The 19991-nt window shown below is 49.4% G+C and overlaps 2 protein-coding genes across 7 annotated transcripts in view; one reads left to right on the top strand and one right to left on the bottom strand.

Annotated features, from left to right (window-relative positions):
• Nucleotides 1-257: 257 nt before the first annotated feature.
• Nucleotides 258-19442, top strand: IAH1 (isoamyl acetate hydrolyzing esterase 1 (putative)). Its single transcript, XM_004320494.4, is given in 7 exon segments — nucleotides 258-353; nucleotides 2267-2319; nucleotides 6595-6665; nucleotides 6668-6742; nucleotides 8981-9138; nucleotides 10965-11108; nucleotides 12484-19442. Coding segments are annotated over 7 exon segments (768 nt in total). The 5' UTR covers nucleotides 258-272; the 3' UTR covers nucleotides 12670-19442.
• Nucleotides 12856-19991, bottom strand: part of ADAM17 (ADAM metallopeptidase domain 17) — a 52115-nt gene continuing 44979 nt past the window's right edge. For all 6 annotated transcript variants that reach the window (XM_019943302.3, XM_019943303.3, XM_073791728.1 and 3 more), the window contains 5 exons: nucleotides 18549-18679; nucleotides 17728-17806; nucleotides 16884-16972; nucleotides 15179-15229; nucleotides 12856-14704 (listed from right to left, as the gene is read on the bottom strand). In XM_019943302.3, coding sequence (XP_019798861.2) covers nucleotides 14348-14704; nucleotides 15179-15229; nucleotides 16884-16972; nucleotides 17728-17806; nucleotides 18549-18679 — 707 coding nt within the window. In that variant the 3' untranslated portion in view covers nucleotides 12856-14347. The remainder of the gene's footprint in view (nucleotides 14705-15178; nucleotides 15230-16883; nucleotides 16973-17727; nucleotides 17807-18548; nucleotides 18680-19991) is intronic.

Raw genomic sequence — 19991 nt, 5'->3', positions numbered from 1 at the left:
AACAGCTATCGCACGTCTTAAAAGTGACCGGTTGGTCGCCGAAGGAGCCCTGCTACTGGAGCCCCTACCGAGCGACCCGGGAAAGAGAGCCAGCGGGCGAAGACAGCCAACGAGCGAAGGCGTCGGACTCCGCAGGCGCCTCCGCCTCCCAGCCCCCCGGGAGCCCCTCCTCCCGGCCGCTCGCCCCGCCCGGATATCCGGCCTTGCCCCGCCCCCGGCTATTCGCCTCGCCCGGATATCTGGCGTGGCCCCACCTCCCGGCTACCGGTATAATGGCGCTGTGCGAGGCTGTTGTGTGCGGAAGCTCTCTGCTCTGGCCTCGGGTGTTGCTCTTCGGCGACTCCACCACGCAGGTACCGCCGCTCGGCGCCGTCCATTCCGCGGAACCCGGCTCGGCCCCCACGTGGCCCGGTCTCTGGGGCGTCCTCGCCGCGCCCTCGGGGGGGCGGCACTCTGGCCGAGAGCCGCGGGCCAGGCTTCTTCGGTGATTCCTGGCTCTCCCCTCCGCGCGGGAGGGGCCCATTCCTCCCGACTGTTATGAAGTTGTCGGGGCCGCCTCCCTGCACCCCGCTTCCCCCAGCAGATGCTGCCCCAAGGCCTGGACGCTCACAGAGCGTCGTGTCCCCGCCGCCTCCAGGGCCCCTTCGTGACACCCTGGCATTGGTTCATTTCTCGGTGTTGGTAACTTCAGGGAGGATGACGTCTTCAGGAGGGCAGCGCGGCTTCGCAGTCCTGGACACACGTTCCGTTTAGTCTTAGGGGGCCTGTTTGACGGATGAGACGAAGTGCAGGGAAGTTCAGGGACTTGTCCACGCCACGCGCTGGGAGTGCCAGGGCCTGGGCTGGCCGCTCTTTCCTTTCTGTGTCATTTTTTATAGGGATTTTGGGAAGACCTGGCACGTTGTGTTCATCGTAGTGTCTTCTTGGTCAGTGGCTGTTGTGCTTTTCCCTGAAAGGTACTTTGAATTTGCTCACAGCGGGAACAGTGCTTTGCCACGCGGAGCTTCCTGGGGCGTCACCTTGCACAGATCACGGGGGCGCCTGAAGCACTTCCTGCAGTTTCGTACCTCCCATTCCATGCGGAAAACACTCAACCCCCGTGCTTCCTCTGATGGAACATCTCGCCGCTCTCTTGAATGAGATGCCGCCAAGTGATACCGACCAGGGTTCTTGGCCTCCCCAATCAGTAGAAATGGATAAGAGGCCAGTCCAGAAATTCAGGCAGGGCTTGACTGGGGCTCCTGCAGGTGCAGGAGGGGAGCGAAAACAACAACAGTTTCCCTTGCTCCCGCCCCCAAAAAGGGGCCCGAGCGGCGGGAGGCGAGCTCGTTCCTTACGTGGGGTGAGGGTAGGGGTGTGTCCAGGGGGTCGGGCGGAGGGGCGGCTGAGGTGTTTTGCCCACCCCCTGGCGGTGTTGAGCGCAGGGGGCACGCGCAGGACCCTGCTTTGGCTCTCTGCTCTTCAGAAGTGGCAGTTGGGTTTTTGGCCTTTTTTGTGTCTTGTCCATAATTTGCCCCAGCTGCGCAGGAACGCAGTTATTTTTAGTCCCTTAGCGTTTCTTTGTATTCTGTTGCTGAAGGAGGAGACGTAGGTCCAGGGGCAAGCTTTGCAGCCGAGGACCCCAGGTCCCAGATCACCTTTTCAGCCAAGATTATTTCAACTCTCATTCAAGGAAAAATAGATGTTCTTACTTCAGGGAGGGGGAGCACGTTTTAAAAATTACCTTCCCATGGTGTTTTTCATTTTGTTTTATTCTTCTCACATTCAGACATGACTTCCTAAACCAGTTTTCTGTGTGTATGCTAACAATTGGTAACATTTTTAGGCATCTAGGGCAGTAAGGACTCTCCAAGTTCCGTGGGAATGTATATCAAAAAATATTCACCCTGAGTTCTGTAATTAATTTCTTTATTCTTTCAACTATGAAGAGGTAGTGTAGTGTGGATTTCACTTCCTAACTGAACATACGGTTGATTTCATCTCTTGTACCTAGATTTAGGTAACTTTTCTAGATAACACTGAGTCTAATACAGGTCTCAATAAAATGCAGGTGATTGGCTCAAATCCAATTGACAGGGAAGAAAACTACCTCTTGCTTCCAGAGTGCTGCTGAGGTGTAGCTCTAGTAATCCCTAAAACGACCGCGGAGCAAAGCAAATGGTGAAGGCCGAGAAGTCAGGGAGTACAAAGAGAAAACAAGAGGGGAGTCCCTGAGCAATATGGCCTAATTACATTGATGAAGCGTAATGGGCTTTTCTTTCTGCAGTTTTCTTTCCAGCAGGGTGGGTGGGGAGCGTCACTGGCGGACAAGCTGGTCAGGTGAGGATAGTTTCTAGATTCCTACTTGAGTGTTTATTGATGGAGAAGAGAGTGAATGATGCAGTTTGAAACAGTACGTTCGTCCTTTTTTTGTCTTTGCAGGCCTTTCCTAGTTAGTGTGTATGAGGGGTTGGGGGAGAGAAGGGCAGCGCTCAGGTTCAGTTAAACTTCGCCACCTCATGAAACCAAACCCTGAAAGTTGTAAAATATATTAGGGGCTTGGATCCGAAAATACAGCTATTCACTATCTAAACAAGACAAGTTCTGTTTCAGTTATGGTGGGTACGATTTAAATAATTAGCAAGGAGTTCAATTGAAAGAATACAAAATATATTCTAAAACCAAAGTTGGATTTATTTTTGGATAGAGATTTTCCCCCCAGATTCTCTTTATAAAAGATATCAGATATATAAAATAAATAATAAAATATATCAGATATATAAAAAATATTTAAAATATATCAGATTAATAAAAATAGTGATGATTTTGGTATTCCATTTGCCAAATGGAAATCATTAAAAGGGAAACAATGTTCCAGTTCAGGTGCCAGAGACTTTAAAATACTTCATGTTTATTGTCTCATTTAATCTCTACAACTGCCCAGTAATACAGTGATTTATCATCCTCCTATCCATCTTATAGCTGAGAAGAATAAGGTGGGGAGAGGTAGATAACAAAGTCACACAACTAAGAAGTGTCAGGTGGCCTGGCCCCAGCGCCCAGGATCCTCCAGCTCTGGGGATGACAAGGGCCCTGCTCTCCTGTTGGAGGGTGAGTCAGCTGCTGTGCTCTGCTTAGTCAAGTGCGTGGCCCGTGAGAAGTGCTCCATAAGTACTGGCTCCTTATTTTTTAAAAATTCAGTACCTGTTTAATTAGTCCATTAACCTTTTCTCATCAAATAGAAGATATGGAAAAGCTAAATAATTATTCAAATGGTCTGAAAAACTGCAGGCATTGCAAATGTTTCTCCAGTACATAATAATGTTAGTACTAAAATCTTGTCAGAATTGTTTACAGGTGTGATTGCTAGAAGACCATTTAATTAGCAAGTAGTTATTTTGCAGAATTGAGAGTAATTATAGGAAAAGAAGCTGCAGACAGTGTGTGGTCTGTTAGGCTTTATCTATGTCACTCTTAAAAGCATCTTGTGACAGCAGGCACAAAACCGAGCGGCCACCGGGAGGCCTCAGCTGGGTGAGTCCCGCCTCCCCTCTCCTGGGCTCACTGCCCTCGGCCAAGCCCGAGAGAGCCCGTTGTGAACCAGAGTGGCACCGCGACCCGGGAGCTAGAACCCAGGCAGAGCGGGCTCCTCCTGTGGGCGGGCGGGCGCGCCCACCTTCCACCAGGCAGGCCCACGGGAGAAAGCAGGAGGCCGTGTCGGGAGGGGTGCGCGGCAGAGGGACCGCAGCTCCAGCCCAGCCCCCCCTTTGTGTGCCGGCAGCGCTGCCCTTTGTCCCACACCGACAGCTGCCCGAAGGAACGCGGTCTTTAGCCACGTTGACGCTGGGGGTGAATCTTTTGCAGAGACTGTCCGCTTCAGCCACGTGCAAGGCCCAGAACTGACTTGATTCAGTGTTTTAATTTCACCTAACTTCCAAGTTCGAAGGTTATTAAGAGTCACCTTACTGTGACTGCCCTTCTGTACTAACTACGTGGATAGCAATAAATTTAAAATATGTAATTGTGTCCCATAGTGACGTCCTTAAGTTTTAGCTTTAAATAAGATCTTTGTATACTCAGTACAAAAAGCATTTTAACCATTCTTAAATCCACTTAAATGCTTTTAATTTATTGATATATTTTCATCAGTCTTTTTTTAGCCTTATCCAAGTATTTAACCAAAAATACTTGGTTTGAAAGGTTAAAAAAAACTCACCTTTTTCAGTTTTTAAAAGCTTCTGTTTGCTTTTAAAGATATGGTCTTGCCTGTTGTCATTTATAAAAACCTAATTTACATTTTTTCTGGAAGGCAATCAATCTTACAGAGCCTGGATGTTTTGGAAGGAATCTTTTAGTTAATTCCTATCCTTTTCCCAACTTCATCTGAACTTAAATACCTGTTATTAGCCAGGAATTCATGTAAAAACCTTTCTTAATTTTCCAGTTTCTTCCAGCCTTTTGAATAACTTGGGCACTATTGACTATGTTATTCAATCCAGAGAAATTCAGATATTCTTCCCCTTTCAGAAGGGAACTTTAACAGTTTCAACCATGGGCCTCACTAGCAGTTTTTTTGGTTCACAGCCTCATAATAATGATATATATATATATACATATTTTAAAATTTATAATGGCTGGCATTTATTGAGCTCCTTGTACGTATCTGGCCACTACATTACTTTTAATCTTCACGTATCCTAGCAGATTGGGTATTAGTGTTCATCTCTCACAGCTGGGAAGACTGAGGCCCGGAGAAATTAAGTAAGTTGTCAAGGCCTCCTTGCCAGTCGAGGGCAGCGAGATCCAGGCACTGGCTGCTCTGCGTCACTGCCACAGCATACAGGGGAGCTGTTCTGCCTCTTGCTTTTTTTTTTTTTTTTTTTTTTTCGGCACGCGGGCCTCTCACTGCTGTGGCCTCTCCCGTTGTGGAGCACAGGCTCCGGACGCGCAGGCTCAGCGGCCATGGCTCACGGGCCCAGCCGCTCCGCCTGCCTCTTGCTTTTTAAAGTGCTGCCGTGCGTGACTGAACTACTGGATGGATGTAAGACAGACTTGTCAAAATTCTAGAGTGTTCCATTTTAAAGTATTCTAAGTGGAGGCTTTAAAATGGCTAGTCAGCATTTTGTAATCGTTACACACTAAAAACACAAGAACCACACTTAGAAATAAACGTGGCTGAAATTTTGTTGCCCCGAAGGCTTATAAATGCTGAGAAGGGTCAAACAGGAGTCCCCCCTGCAGTTCTCTGGCCTCCGGTGCTTGGCCCTTGGCCTGCAGTTATTTCTTGGTGCCCTGGCTTCTCTGCTTAGTTGCTTATATGTAGGAATTTGAACCGTACACCAAAATTAACCACATCGGTTTGCTAACCATCAATTGAAGTTGGAGATTCATTGGGAAAAAAATTTTTTTTAGTGGACAACTTGAAACATCTACAAACCTACCCGAAGTCACAGCTACTCAGTGTTGGAGCTGGGATTCTAACGCAGGCAGCCAGCTCAGTTTCCATGGTTGGTTTTTTCAGTATACCATACGGTACTGTGAATCAAATCATACATTTTTAAGAAGGAATAAAATGCCCGTTAAACTGGTTTAAACTGAAACACAACTAATACATATTTACTAAAACTACTGAATCAAAACCACCGGGTAATAATGAGAACTGTGTGTCAGTGTAGTTTGGCACCTGTAACAAATGCACCCACTGGTGGGTGGTGTAGGTCGTCGGGGAGTGGGGCTGGGGGTTAGGGGAAGTCTGTACCTTCTGCTCAGTCTTTCCGTAAACCTAAACCTCCCCTTAAAAAACGGTCTGTAAAATAAGTCTCAGGAATTCCGTGTACGCTTATCCCATTAGAGTTCCAGCTTATTAGTGCCTTTCTACCTTTAATACCTGCCTGCTGTAAACTCCATTTCAAAAGTACCCCACTGACCATGCATGAAATCAGCTAGTCTGCATAGCCCCTCTGTTCATTATTATTCATAACCTCTCTCGTCAAGGAATGGGATGGACTTGCTACATCTTGGAACCATGAAGGCGGCGAACATGCCTCAACTCTGCTGCTGCTCTGATCTTACCAAAGTGACACCTGGGCAAGCAGCAGGGCCATGGCACAGAGCGGGCACTGTGAGCCCAAGCACACCCTCCCACACGGAAGGTTGCCTACAGGCGACCAGAAATAGTTCTTTGCTCACAATTATTCTTTTTTATTATTATTATTTTAAATTTTATTTTTTAATTTATTTTTTTGGCCGCATTGGGTCTTCATTGTGCGCAGGCTTTCTCTAGTTGCGGCGAGCAGGGGCTGCTGTTCATTGTGGTGCGCGGGCTTCTCACTGTGGTGGCTTCTCGTTGCGGAGCACGGGCTCTAGGTGCGTGGGCTTCAGTAGTTGTGGCACGTGGGCTCAGTATTTGTGGCACGTGGGCTCAGTAGTTGTGGCTCTCGGGCCCTAGGGCACAGGCTTAGTAGTTGTGGCGCACGGGCTTAGTTGTTCCGCGGCATGTGGGATCTTCCCGGGCCAGGGCTCGAACTCGTGTCTCCTGCATCGGCAGGCGGATTCTTAACCACTGTGCCACCAGGGAAGTCCCTACAATTCATCTTTAAAACTTTTTCATTTCAGAAAATGCGATGTTCTGAATCATGGATTTTCGGGTTACAATACCAGATGGGTGAAGATTATCCTCGCGAGGCTAACCGGAAGGGGAGCAGTTTGGACAGCCCAGCAGCAGGTACAGTTTTCTTCGGTGCCAGTGACAGTGCGCTAAAAGGTAAAGGCATTCTTGTTTTCCTAGTTCATTTTTAATTGTTTTTTTCGTTAGGGCAAACTTAAATTTATATACTTTTTTCATCTGTTTACCCATCTCCCAGTAGGTAAAGTTTTGCCAAATTTATAATGAGTTCCCTGAGTTTACTTCCTTGTATTTCTTCTGGCTTTCTTTAATGTCAGTGAATTTTATTCCCGACTTATTTTCTACATGCCTGGGTCATTGGCAGACCTAAAATTTCAAGCACTTGACTGTTTTTTAGAGTCCGGTAGTGCTGTGCTCAATTTCTAATGTTTCTTTCTCTTTAGTTGATGTAGTTGGCAGCAGAGAGGTCAAACTGGACACCTTGCTGTGTGACTCACACTGATGGAGAAAGGGTAGCTCAGGGCAGCAGCGCCGTGACCCAGCACAGGCTTGACTCCTGGGCGATGGGAAGCAGGTCTGAACAGGAGACATGTCTCCATATTTTTGGAAGAACTGCTGCTGTGACTAGAGGCACAGGCCTTTCTTCCTTTCCTACTCGTGAAAGGAGAGCCCTCTGCTCAGCATAAAGGAGAAGAGTAGTCAGCTTCCAGAGGCTTCTCCCATGCCCCACCCCCGGCAGCGAAGGTCTGCTATTAACAGGCACACGGTCGGGCCTCTCCGGTGAGGCTGGAGAGAAGGGAAGGAAGGGACAGCTGCTGACTGTGATGCAAGGAAGTCTTGCCGCCTGTGAGAGCATAGACTACAGGTGTTAGTGGAGACTGTAAGCTCGCTCCAAAAAAAACCCAGAAGTTTTCAAACAGGTGAATTTCTATCAAATATAGGACAAGGAGAAATACTTTCTAAGTATAAAAACTTAGAGGAAATTGCAGTGGAGGAAACTGCAAAGGAAAAAATAGATTTGTGAAATAAATTAGCTGTGTCAAAAAAACTATTAAAAAAAGAAAATGACACATTAAGGAAAATGTTTGCAAAAGCATGAGAGACAAAAGGTTAATGTCTTTAATGTAGAAATCAATTAAGAAAAATGTTAACTCCAGTTTAAAAAATAGGCAAAGGCAGAAACAGGTAATCGAAACAGGAGAAATTTAGTAGCCAGTACATGTTTGAAAATGTGTAAAACTTCTGTTATCCACAAAATGAAAACTGAAACAAGGAGTTTTGGTTTTTTGACTCTCAAATCCATGGTTTTAAGCAGTAATACTTACAGCTGACAAGTGTGGAAAACAGGCACTCTTACAGTACTGGTGGGAAAACTTGAAACCTTTCTGGAAAGCTTCCCTAGAGACTTCCCTCATCTAGAAACCCAGCCTAAGGAAACACCCAGTATGTAATGCAGCCAGGTATATGTGTAAAGACTTCTATGCACAGGTATTTATAATAGCAAAACATTAGAATGCTGCACAGTAAGGAAACAGAAGCATCCAATGTGGTCACCCGACACCTAAACACCATGGTTTTGAGGACTTTTTGTAGGAACAGAGATGCTCATAATGTTATGTGAAAAAAAGCACAATATGGTCGTTTATCTTCAGTGTGATCCCTCTTTTTTCTAAGTCTCCATATCTGCATGGAAAAGACTGGGAAGAAGATGACCAAGTGCCAGCAGTGGTTTTCTGGGTGGCAGGACCATGAGTGCTGTTACTTTTCTCCTAGATTATACTTACGTGTGGTTTGCAAATGGCCTGCAGGGAGCCGTGTGTGAGCCTGTCTAGAAGGAATCCTTTGCAGTGACGTTAGCTGTTGCTTAGTTTATTTATTGAGGGCTTCCTTCCCAGCAGGCACCTTGCTCTAAGTGCCTTACACACTTTGCTGATGTAATTTTCACAGCTACCCTATGAGGTAGACCCTACTGTCATCCTCATTTTACCAGCGAGGAAACGGAGGTACAGAAAGGCTGATCATTTGTCCAAGGGCACGTGGCTAGCCAGTGACAAAGCCGGGCTAGAACCTGGGCAGGCTCACTGCCCAGCGCAGGTCTTACTTCTTAACAAATTCAGCCTGATTGACTAATAGCCACATGACCAGTAAAGGAGGAAAGACAAGCGCTTACAAGGCCTCGAGCCAGAGCCTTTGGAGTCTGTTTTATGTAGGACTCTGTACTTGAACTCTTCCCCCTTCTCTTTCTGCGCTTGGCGCTAAACAGTTCCCCAGCGACGTCACGAGTTATGCCCATTTGTGAATGTGCATTAACCTTAATTGTCATCACTTACAGCAAATGTGCATTTGGGCTGAAGTGTCCGCGTTCCTCCCCAACAGGTGAGAACCCCAAGCAGCGCATCCCCCTGGAGGAGTACGCGGCAAACCTGACGAGCACGGCGCAGCACCTGCAGTCCGTGGGCGTGGGCGTGCCCGAGAGCAGGCTCATCCGCATCGCCCCGCCGCCGCTCTGTGAGGCCGCACGGGGACAGGAGCGGGTGAGCTCCTGAGCTCAGGTGAGTGCGGGCCCGGATGCCAGGCCCGGGGAGGAGCAGGTGGGACCTGGTCTCCAGCCTGGGGCCTCGGCTTCTTGGGGGCCTGTGAATTCCCGTCTGTCTGCTTTAGTCGACAGAAGTTAAAGCAGAGCTCCCAGCATGTCGTAGCGTGACACAGAAAAGGATTCTGGCCGTGCGTGAGTCAGGCCCCGGGCCTGGTATCTGCCCGACTCCGGGGTGCACAGGAGGCCACCGCCGTGGCGCTGAGGGTCGGGCTGGCTGCGCTTTGACACTGACATCTGCACTCGGGGTGTCTCCTGACTTCTGAACGGCAGGGGGAGGTTGCTTTGCCCATTTCCGCCTGCACATGGCCCCTTCTCCACTGCCACCAGTTGCCGCTGCCAACTGGTGGTTGAGTGATCGGAGGCTGCTCCGGGGCTCACCAGCGCCAGGGTTCTGGCTCCTGTTCTGTCCCCACCAACTATGCATCTTGGCACTTTTATGTGCTATACCAGGACCTGGCCAGGTGCGCCGGATACAGAGATGACTAGAACCCAGTAACTGCTGTTGGGCTAGCAGGGGAGCTAGGCCAGCTGTCATCACATATTTGAAGGGCGCCGTCACATAAAGAGGACGGAAGGCCCTGCTTGTTAGCTCCAGAGGGCAAAGGGAAGACCCCCATGGGCACCATCAAGGGCGATTTTAGGTCAAAATGATCACTTGTGAGGTGGAAAGTCGCTACAGGAAGCATTCAGGCTGAGCCTGGACGGGCAGAGGAGTGCGGCCAGAGCTCAGTGCTTCTCACGTTGCAGGTCACAACCCATGCGCAGATCGCGAAACCAAGTGAGTTGTGACATTTTTTTAATGGACTATAATAGAATAAAAAAATCTGTATCTAGAATGCGGTGGGCACCTCTCATGAGACTGTTGCACTCTTGTAGACGTGTGTGTAATGAGTCCTGCTGTATCACTCTAGTTTTAGCCAGGTTTATGACTTTGGACCACGTGTGGTTCTCCCGTGGTCCCAGATTAGCAGATCAGTGTCATCTGGGAACTTGGCAGAAGTGCAGATTCTTGGACTCATCCCAGACCTGTGGAAGCAGAAGTCTAGGGGAGCGCCCAGTGCATCCCCCGGTGATCCTGCTGTACCTGAGTGTGAGAGAGAGTCCCCACACTGCGGGGGCGGTGGGCAAACGACGCCCCATCGCCTACAACAAGTACAGTTTCACTGGCCAGGCCCATGGTTTACATGTTGTCCGTGGCTACTTTGGAGCTGTGACGGCAGGGCTGAATAGTTGCCCGTAAAGCCTGACTCCTGTCCAGCCCATGGCAGAGAAAGGTTGCTGACCCCCAGGCTGGCCTGAGTGACCTCTGTGCTCCCTTCCAGCTCTCGCCTTCTCTGGTCCAAAGTCTACAAGTGACTTTTCCACTACGTGGCTGTGGCTTCTCATTACACATAACAATTCGGGGCCTGAGCCCAGCGGGCCTCCCCACCACACCCCGTAGCGGTCACCTGCCCAACTCCGTTCGCCTCTGGCCTGCACTCTAGCCAAGCCGCTCAGCTACCCCGGCCTTTTCTGCCTCTGTGTCTATTCGGTGTCCTCTAGATGCCCTCCATGGCCCCTCATCCCCATCGTCCTTGGTCCTGTGCTGGGGAGGGCAGCACACTAGTGACCCGTGAGGCCCGTCCTGTGTCCCCCAAGCCCCGTGGCTGGCCCACTTTGGGTCTGTAAGCACACGCCTGTTCACTTGAACTGAGAAACCCTCCGGGTAGTAGAACTTGCACAAAGACCAGCACTTGGGTTTATCAGTTGCATAAAATCCAGCAGTTGGATTTTCTCTTCTCCGTAGGGTGCAAATTAAATCGCCTCAACTCAGTCGTTGGTGAATATGCCAGGGCCTGTTTACAAGTAGCCCAGGACTGTGGGATTGATGCACTTGACCTGTGGACCCTGATGCAGAAGGACAGTCAGGTATAGTGGCATGCTCGGTCCTGTCGGGTGAGTAGGGTCACGCAGAAGTGACCAGGCTGTGCACTGTCCTCCTGGAGCAGCTCTGAGTGGGTGAGACAGTTGTCCTTTTCACCAAATGGAATGAAAACGTTGGCTGGAGTGGAGGAGCTGCAGGGCCGCCTGCACACCCAGCACCGTGCTTGGCCTGGTGCTGTACCGGCACCATGCTCTGGGACCCCCTTTAATAGGAGTTGGCATGTAGTGAAATGAATGAGCAATAAATGGTTCATATTTAAGAATATCTAGGCCAAGTTTTATAATATGGAGAGGGGGAAAGTTAAAAGAGGCAAAACAATGCATTTAAGTAGAATATGGTATTAACTAAAATTCATAGTTGAGGTATGGAGTTCTAATTGGTTTATAGCCAGAAAGCCCAGTTACAAATATAAAAGGTAAAAAGCCAGTCCCCGTGCAGAATGACACAGCCACCCCGGAAGACAGCACGACAGCCTCCTGTACAGTTAAATAAACGCGCGCTTACGTGGGACCCAGCAGTCCCACTGCAGACGAGAAGGCCATGTTTGTGTTCCTCTGCACCCTGAGTGGACTTGACCCACCTTGTGCGTCCCCAGGTCGGGAGCAGGCTTGGCCACGTGACTGCTGAGCCAGCACCCAGAGCTGTGTTTTTGTCTGCGTTACGCTTCCACCTGAGATGGTTTGGAAAAGTAATGCTGCTAGAGAAAAGGAAACTGCAGACTGCTGGGCTAGTGGCTCTTTGAAGTCCTTTTAGACTTACCTAACGTATTAAGAGTCCAGAGCTGGGAAGGTCTTCCTCAGCGATCAGCTGACCAAACAAACACAGCAGAGATGAGAAAACTAAGGAATCCCTGGTCTGCAAGTCATGAACCAGTTCCAAGTTCTAATGGGGATGGGCGGAGCTCCCGCATAGGGAAAGGATTCTTCCCCAAAGGAGAAGGGGCTCCAGGGGTGGGGCGTCTGGACTCTGGACAGTACAAAGTCTTTTCATCTAATACTGTGCCTGTCAATTTAATTCCTAGACTGAGAAGAGTCAAAAACAATTTGACACACTGGGCCCTGAGCTCTTGTAACAAATTTTTCACTTTGTTGGCTACATCAACGTGCTGTACTCACTCATTGATCCTCTTCTTCCGTCTGCTGACTTGGAAGGACACTTCGGCTCAGGCGCTCATTAATGGTGTGAGGTTCTGTGACGCTCCATGTGTCATATGCAGACACTGTCCCTCCACAAAGGGCGTGGGAGCATTTGATGAGCTAATGCAGCACCAGAGGCTGCTGTTCAGGCCGGGGACTCGCCGCCTGGGGCCACAGCTGGGAGACCAGCCACCCCTTTAACTGTGTTCTCTTCCCCTTACAGGACTTTTCTTCTTCCTGTTTGTCAGACGGACTACATTTATCACCAAAAGGAAATGAGTTTTTGTTCTCTTATCTTTGGCCTTCGATAGAGAAGAAAGTCTCTTCACTGCTTTTGTTGCTCCCTTATTGGCGAGACATAGCAGAAGCAAAACCAGAACTAAGTCTTCTGGGAGACGGGGCCCACTAGTCACCGAAAACCAAGTCCAGCTGTTAATCTACAGAACAGGAAGTCGCCAGTGCACAAAGACCCCAAGATAAGTGGTCAGAGAAGTTTAAACCTTTGCTCATGACCCTGCAATAAAAATCACAGACATCTGCCACCAAGATTAGTAAAAGCATTGGAAGTTTTCAGGACAGCTTTGTAGGTGCGTCGTGGTTTGATAATAAATATTTATTGATGGATGCAGGTGTCATCAGATCAGTGCCACAGCTACAAAATATACCCTGAGCAGCTTATTAATTTTATAAATGGAAAAAAGGTAAAGACAGTGTTGGTTTTTTAAAAAGTCACAATTTTATAAAAAATGGTTTCTTACATTCAGCTGGGAACCATTTCACTCTCATACATACACCCACACACCCCACTCACCTTATATCAGATTGCAAAAGTGTTAACTATAATATAAGAATATTATGACTAGTTAAAAGACAGCAAATACCACAAGGTACAAGTTCAAGTATTAGTGTAACAGGTATCTGCGTAACAAACATCCTTAGAAAAAAAAGATACGATTTGTCACAGGTTTGGCTGATTGCTCTCAAAGCTTACAAGTTATCTCAGTTAAAATGTGTTCGCTGGTGAGCACATTTCAATACTTAGCAGGGGAAAGAAGCTTTTAAAAGGAAATCAGAATTCAACCTGATGGTTTCTATCCTTCACACAGTAGATGCAGACCATACTGAAGCACTAGATGAAGAAGTAACGGGTAAGTACCAATCAGTCGTGTGGGGAGAAAGCCCCAGGCCAGCACGTCGCACCCAAACCATCTCCTGTGCATCCTTGGCCACTAGTGTTTGAGAAGAGGCGACCATAACTTTCTTATTCTGAAGTAGTTCAGGCTTTCTGAATGGCGAATGTTTTAAGAGGATGGTGACAGTATTGATACATGAAGATAATTCAGAAACACACAAAAACTGCCCAGCTACCTAGGGTCCTAAAACAGTTGGCAGAATTCTGTAGATTCATTGAGCTACAATTTGTAACCCTCACTATAAGCTAGATTGTTTTAATTCTAGACATTAGAGATTCTTAACAATTTAGAATTAAGAAACCCTATCCCTAAATTTAGCAGTGTAATTCCCTTCTGCTGCTACAAGTTCTAGGTAATACCTAGAAACAGAACCCACATTTTGGAGACAATCTATACATTGGTTTTTTCTCCCTTTGTCTTCAAGGCAAAAGAAATAAATCTATTCTGTGTTCCAGTTATCCTCACAAGAAACTGCTAAATGCCTCATTAAGTTTGCTGGATCATTACAGTGTTTAAAAAAAAACTGAGCATCTCCCTAATCAGTGCCGTTCCCAATATGAAAAGTTAATTTACAAAAATGTAAATACTCATAACCTAATCCAGCTGTAGTTTCTGCTTTGGCGTCAGAGGTTGAAGGATATCTTAAAGATCAAAAAAAACTAAAACCTGAAAGCCTCAAAATAAGCGAGATTCACCTTACCTCTTCAGAAGGAAAAGGGCCTGACCACACAAGTATTACATATGCAAAGGAAGTCCAAACACATGACCGGCATCTGCTGTGAAGTCACTTCCTTTTTTTCTCCCAAATCTTCACAAAAACTGCAGTGATTTGAGGTCAAATCTATAAAAATATTCTGCACACGGAAGTCAGAGCGCTCGGGACGCGGTCCTGAACTAGCACTCGGTTTCCTTGCTGTTAATGCGGTTCTGACGCTGCAGCTTAAAGGACGAGGCCTTTTCGCTTCTGGTGACTGGATGGTCCGTGAGGTCCTCGAACGACTTGGCGGCTGCGCTATTTGGGAAGGGGTCCTTCTCGAAGCCATCCTCATCGGCGTGCGAATCCGTGCTGGGGTCCTCCTGGATGGTGTCCATCCGCTGGTGGTCCAGCTTTGGGGCCACAGGCACCAAAGGCGCGGGGGGCACCGCAGGGGCAGGCTGCGGGGGCTGCAGGCGGCCCGGGGTCGGGGGCGCGGGAAAGGGCTTGATGATGCGAACCGACGCGGAATCCATGCTGCTCAGCATCTCGACGTTCTGGAAAGGCACGGAGTAGGTGCACCCCAGGTCCCACAGTCCCAGCCTCACCCGGCAGATGGCCGCGCCCATCAGCACCCTGATCCCCATGCTGGGGAAGGCACCCCAAGAAGCGACTCGAGCGGTTAGTGTTCAAGTCCTGACACGCTGCCGTTTGAAGACCCAAAGGAGACTCACGAGAAACAACGCTGTCAGGATCCCAAGACAGGAAAAGCTCTCTCAGTGTTAAACTAAGCCCGTGCTGAACAGCTGACCACTCAGGGCTGACCATCCAAGCGACTAGCAAACGTTCACCATCACTGTCATGAGAACTGACCTTAGCATCCAACCTATATCCCTCCTGCTACCCCAGGACCTTCCTGCCAGAGACGGCGCCGCTGGAAAGGCTGGTGGCTCTTGCTGGGGAGGCCAGTGAAGGTCTCTGCTTAGCAGGCCTCAAAATACAACCGAGAATGACTCGTGAGAGATACTTACACTGGGGTGGAACAGAGACAGCGATTCAAACTGCTTGTCCAGTTTCTTATCCTAGAAAGAAGAGCAGAGCAGTGTCACTCCTGCGAACAGCTCCGTTCAGCGCCCCTTCCTCATAAGCCCCTCCTACTGTCCGGGGAAGAACGAACTCAGAGCTGGAGGTGTACAAAGTGGAAGCAGGTCGCGCAGAGGAGGAGGAACTTTGCAGCCACGCTTTAAGGGTTCTGCCCAAGTGTTTGCTCTGCACGTCAAAGAAATGTGTTTTTTGGCGTTAAGTAAGGAAACAGGCAAGGTTTAAGCGCTGGTGTCTGAGGCCCCGCCCCGGGTAGGAACGAGGGTGGCTCCGTGCGGCCAGCGCTGGCCTCGCAGCGACCCAGCCCACCAGAGCCTCGTCACTCCTCCTGGCCGTGTCCAGGGTCGCTGTGGCCCCAGCTCTTGGCGGCGCCAGGCCTCGAGTCCTGACACACACCCTGCAGAAGGCTGGACACGTGGTCCGCCCTCAGTCCCTGCCCAGGGCCTGGCTTCCAGCCTGGCTGCCCTGAACGGCCGCTGAGGTCAGAGACAAGCCACTGCCCGCCCTCCCGTCGGCAGCCCTGCGCAGAAATTGAGCATCAGGCCTCTCGGTCCACAGTCGTAACTCGCCGTAAACCACGCAGGTCTGACTCTCGGGCAAAAGCGACCGTCCCATCTGTCAAAGCCTCCACCGCGTCCCCTTTAACACTGCTCCGCTTTCGCAGGGCTCCTCCTGGCGTCCGGCAGGCTCGCCGCCCGAGAGAAGAGCCGTTCAGTGAGAGTGCGCAGCCGAGGGAAGGCACGGGGCCGTGAAGACCGGAGAGCTCGCCGGGCCGGAGCATCCCACGTGCTCGCGGGAGGGCCCCGCGCAGGGGTTTCAGGGCACAGGCCTGGAAGCCTGGCTCTGACGTCCTCATCTACACAGCAGACAAATCCTCCTTTTCCCACAGAAGCAAGGAGAACGGATCTATAAGAAAATTTCTGGAGAAAGAAATTTTCGGGAAAACAGGACCAGGCCGCCCAGCGAAGCCTCTCGAGCCCCTGAAGCCCTCCCCGTGACAGCACAGGGATAAAATCGTGTTTCTGTGGACAGCAGAAGGGTCTGACTTAGGCGAGTCAAGCTGCCCGTAGGTCTTTCCTACCCACTCAGCACCCGTTTCAAAATCAAACTTCATAAAGTGCCTGGAGTTTCTCAAAGCCCTATTCAACTGTTAACTGTTCCTCATTTTGAACAATAAAGAAGACGGCTCCCTCTCCTCATGTGGAAGCATCTGAGCGAGCACCCCAGACGACACTGCCAAGACTGCAGACCTGATGGGGCAGCATGTCTGGAATGCTGCTGTTTGGCATCTGCTCTGCCACAGCAAAGTCAGCCTGGGCGCACTCGTTTAGAAGCTTCACTCCTCAGAGGTCCTGGACAAGCCCAGTTAACCAGTCTCCTGTGCTTAGAAGTATAAAACTCAGAAATTATACATGAGAGCGAAACATCCGTGCACAAAATACGTGATTTTTTTTAGAGACCATTAGTTAATCTTTTTACAAAAAATGCTTTCCCAGGGATAGCACCAAAAATGTCATTGGAAACAGCAGGTCAGATTTTTCTAAGAAGAAATTTTTATCTTTTCCGAAGATAACATGGTTCGAGTTGCTCAAAATTTTAATAAAATGTTTCATCACTTAAAAACTGGTGACTTACCACACAATGGACCAGAATGCTGAAAGGAATCCAAAATATCAAGGAGAAAACCAGGACGGAGCCTACGATGTTGTCTGCTAAAAACTTCCCTGTGAACAATTCCAAACAGTGAATGTCTTGACCAAGTACTTTAGAAATTGAAAATGCAGCGTTCTTAGAGTACTATCACGTGTCAAACGGCACAGACTGCTGGCGGGATATAACAACTGGGCTGGTACCGAGAAGCGTTTCTGTGCCACCTGCTCTACACCCAGCTGTCCCCCCACACACGGGAGCTCTCCCCAGAATGGACCCATGTGCTTGTGGAGAACAGATCACATCACAGGAGGGCCCACACAGTCCCCGGAGGGACAGTGCAGGAGACTCATCCTGGAGGCGGCTCCTACTAGGAACAATGCTTGCGAGGACAACGCTGATGCTGTCTGGGTACTATTGTTTTTGTGACTAAACCCTAACTTATGAGCCCTAGAGGACACAGTGCATCCTTGCTTCTGCAAAGTCTGAGGCCCACTTTTAAATAAATGACTCTTATATCAAGCAGGATTCAGCTTTGCAATCTATAGGACTGAAGGACACTTACGCTGTCACATGTTCATTTTTTAGTAAAGAAGCCAGTATTTTTACTTCCCTTGTTTTAAAATTTGTGCATCCATGCTACACAGGGGCAGACCTATAATGTGTCCACTTTGTTTTAGCCAACGAAGTCGTTTCAGAACAAAAGTGGTAACTATTTCCATCTTCTATTGCACGATTAGGGCCTATCAGTCTGAAACCACACTTTTCTAACGTCATCAGTGAAATCAGCTCAGTTCCAAGCAACCATCCACCTGGGGAAACCACGTACCGAAAGTATTGATGCTCAGCTTGTCAATGAACTCCCAGAACCGCTCAATGACATCCTGCACTCGCTTCTCACATTTGCCCTGTGAACAGAAAGCACCCGTCATTACCCCAGCGGCCATGCATTTAGAAGGAACATGGCTGCCTTCAAGTCAAACACATAATTAACACGAAAAGGGCTCCACTGAAACCAAACAGCCCGGAGAGCCATCTCTGACACACTGGAATGGGTACCTAAGAAGGTAGCATTCTCTGTCACTGACACTCCACACTCAGTCCATTTTCATAAGTGGATTTAGAATTACCAGAAGACAAAACTCAAGAAAACCAGTTTGTTAAAGATGGGCCAATTCCAGTAAGGACTGCACTGATCTCACACACACACTGCCAGAGAAGCCTCTCGAGCCCCCGTGACAGTGCAGGGATAAAACCGTGTTTCTGTGGACAGCAGAAGGGTCTGACTTAGGCGAGTCAAGCTGCCCGTAGGTCTTTCCTGCCCACTCGGCACCCATTTCAAAATCAGAGCTTGCAATCCTGCAGAATTAGTGACTTTTATAATTAGCCCAGAAAACCAAGTAAGTAGGACTCCCTGCCTCAAACTCAGCTTTACCACAAAGTCCCCCAGGTCCTGCCCAGTCTCCTGAGAGCACCTGGTCCTCCGAGGTCACACGCACAGTACGTAACTAGACTCTCACACAACGACAACGGATAGACATGTGAGCATCTGTGCTCTGATTCCCTTCCATTTGCAAAACCCAGCATTTACAAAATAAAAACTTCACATCTGGCTGTTAGAGAAAAAGCTGCAGATAAATAAATACTCACATTCATGTCACAAAATCCTACTGTACAGGGCTTTCCCTTCCTCAAAAATAAGTTCTTCTGTTCGGCGTCGACATAGGGCAGGCAGCGGCCCGAGGGGTCCCTGCAGCACACCTTGCACGAGTTGTCGGTTTCTGAAACAGCAGAGCCTCTTAGACACGCGCTCTCCTCCTGCCTGTCCCCCTCCTACCCCGCTCCCGCAGGGAAGGAATCGCACTCATTTTTTATTCCAACAGCGAATATGATCCTGGTTTCACACCCCTCCCCTCCCCTCCCCTCCCCCTGCCAAGGAGTAACTCCTGAGTTCAGGCTCCTCAGCCCTCAGAGAGGTAAAGCAAAAGGTAAAAACGATTTACACAGAAAAGTTTCCTTTAAGAGATTAAAAGGCAGATTCTCTCTACTTCAAACCCTTCATAATGCTAAATGATTCCCTCCGTCCCAGCGTTATTACGCTGCGGCTTTCAATCCTTGGCTTCTCAGTTTCCAGCACACTCTGGAAAGCCAAGGCTCCAGCGAGAGCCAAGCCACTGTGACAGAACTGCCAGCCTGGGGGCAGATCTGAGTGACCCACCAGCGACAGGAGCACCGCGGCCAAGCACGACCTCTCCCCTCCATGGACACCACCCTCCGACAGCACGTGGGGTATTTGGCACACGTACAAACGGCAGGAATGTCCAAAAGGTCAACAGGCCGTATAACTCGGGACAATCTTTACTTGACCTCTTAGGAAAAACTGAAATCAGCCAGAACACAAAAACAAGCAAAACCACTTTAAAGGGAAAACAAAACCCTTCTCCTCATTCATTCACGTATCAGCATTTCCTGGGCACTTACTATGCGTGCTTCCAGGGCACCCCAAGTCTCTTGCCGCTCACTGAATAAATCATCTGACGTTGACTGTGTGTTACCTTTATTTACATGTTATTCCACCTGGAAGAGCCGCGTGCTCCACTGTGTGGATGCTAAGTGCCCATCCCAGGGGTTCTGACTTCTGGGATTTTTGTTGTGAAAGCAGCAGAACTCTCTCCGATGGAGGGCGGGGAGCTCAGAGCCCAGCCAGTCCCTCAGGCCCTTCCTCAGACCCAAGGGTTCCAAAAACAGTGTGGAAATCTGAGGACAAGGGTCCCAGAGGCCGTGGCTGAGAGGTCCCTGCCCCAGGCGTCTGGCAGGGAGCGGCAGCGGCTGGCCCAGCAGACGTCCCGACAGAGGGGGGACCCGGGCCTGGGCCGCACCGGGTGGGTCCTGGGCCACACCAGAGCTCGAGGCCAGCGGGAGGAGGAGTGAGGACAGACCTCCAGCCACCCGCCCTTCCGCAGTCCCCTCTGGCCTCACCGCCGAGTGGCCTCACGGTCTGAAAACACAGCCACGAGGGAGATGGACAGGACGGCTTCCGGAGACGACCGTGGAAGGAGCGGGACCCAGAGGCAGCGGTCCGTCTGCGCACAC

This window comes from Tursiops truncatus, chromosome 14 (assembly GCF_011762595.2).
Source record: "Tursiops truncatus isolate mTurTru1 chromosome 14, mTurTru1.mat.Y, whole genome shotgun sequence".
Taxonomy (NCBI): domain Eukaryota; kingdom Metazoa; phylum Chordata; class Mammalia; order Artiodactyla; family Delphinidae; genus Tursiops; species Tursiops truncatus.
Note: the sequence above shows the minus strand (reverse complement) of the source record. Positions and strands in the feature narration are given on the sequence as shown.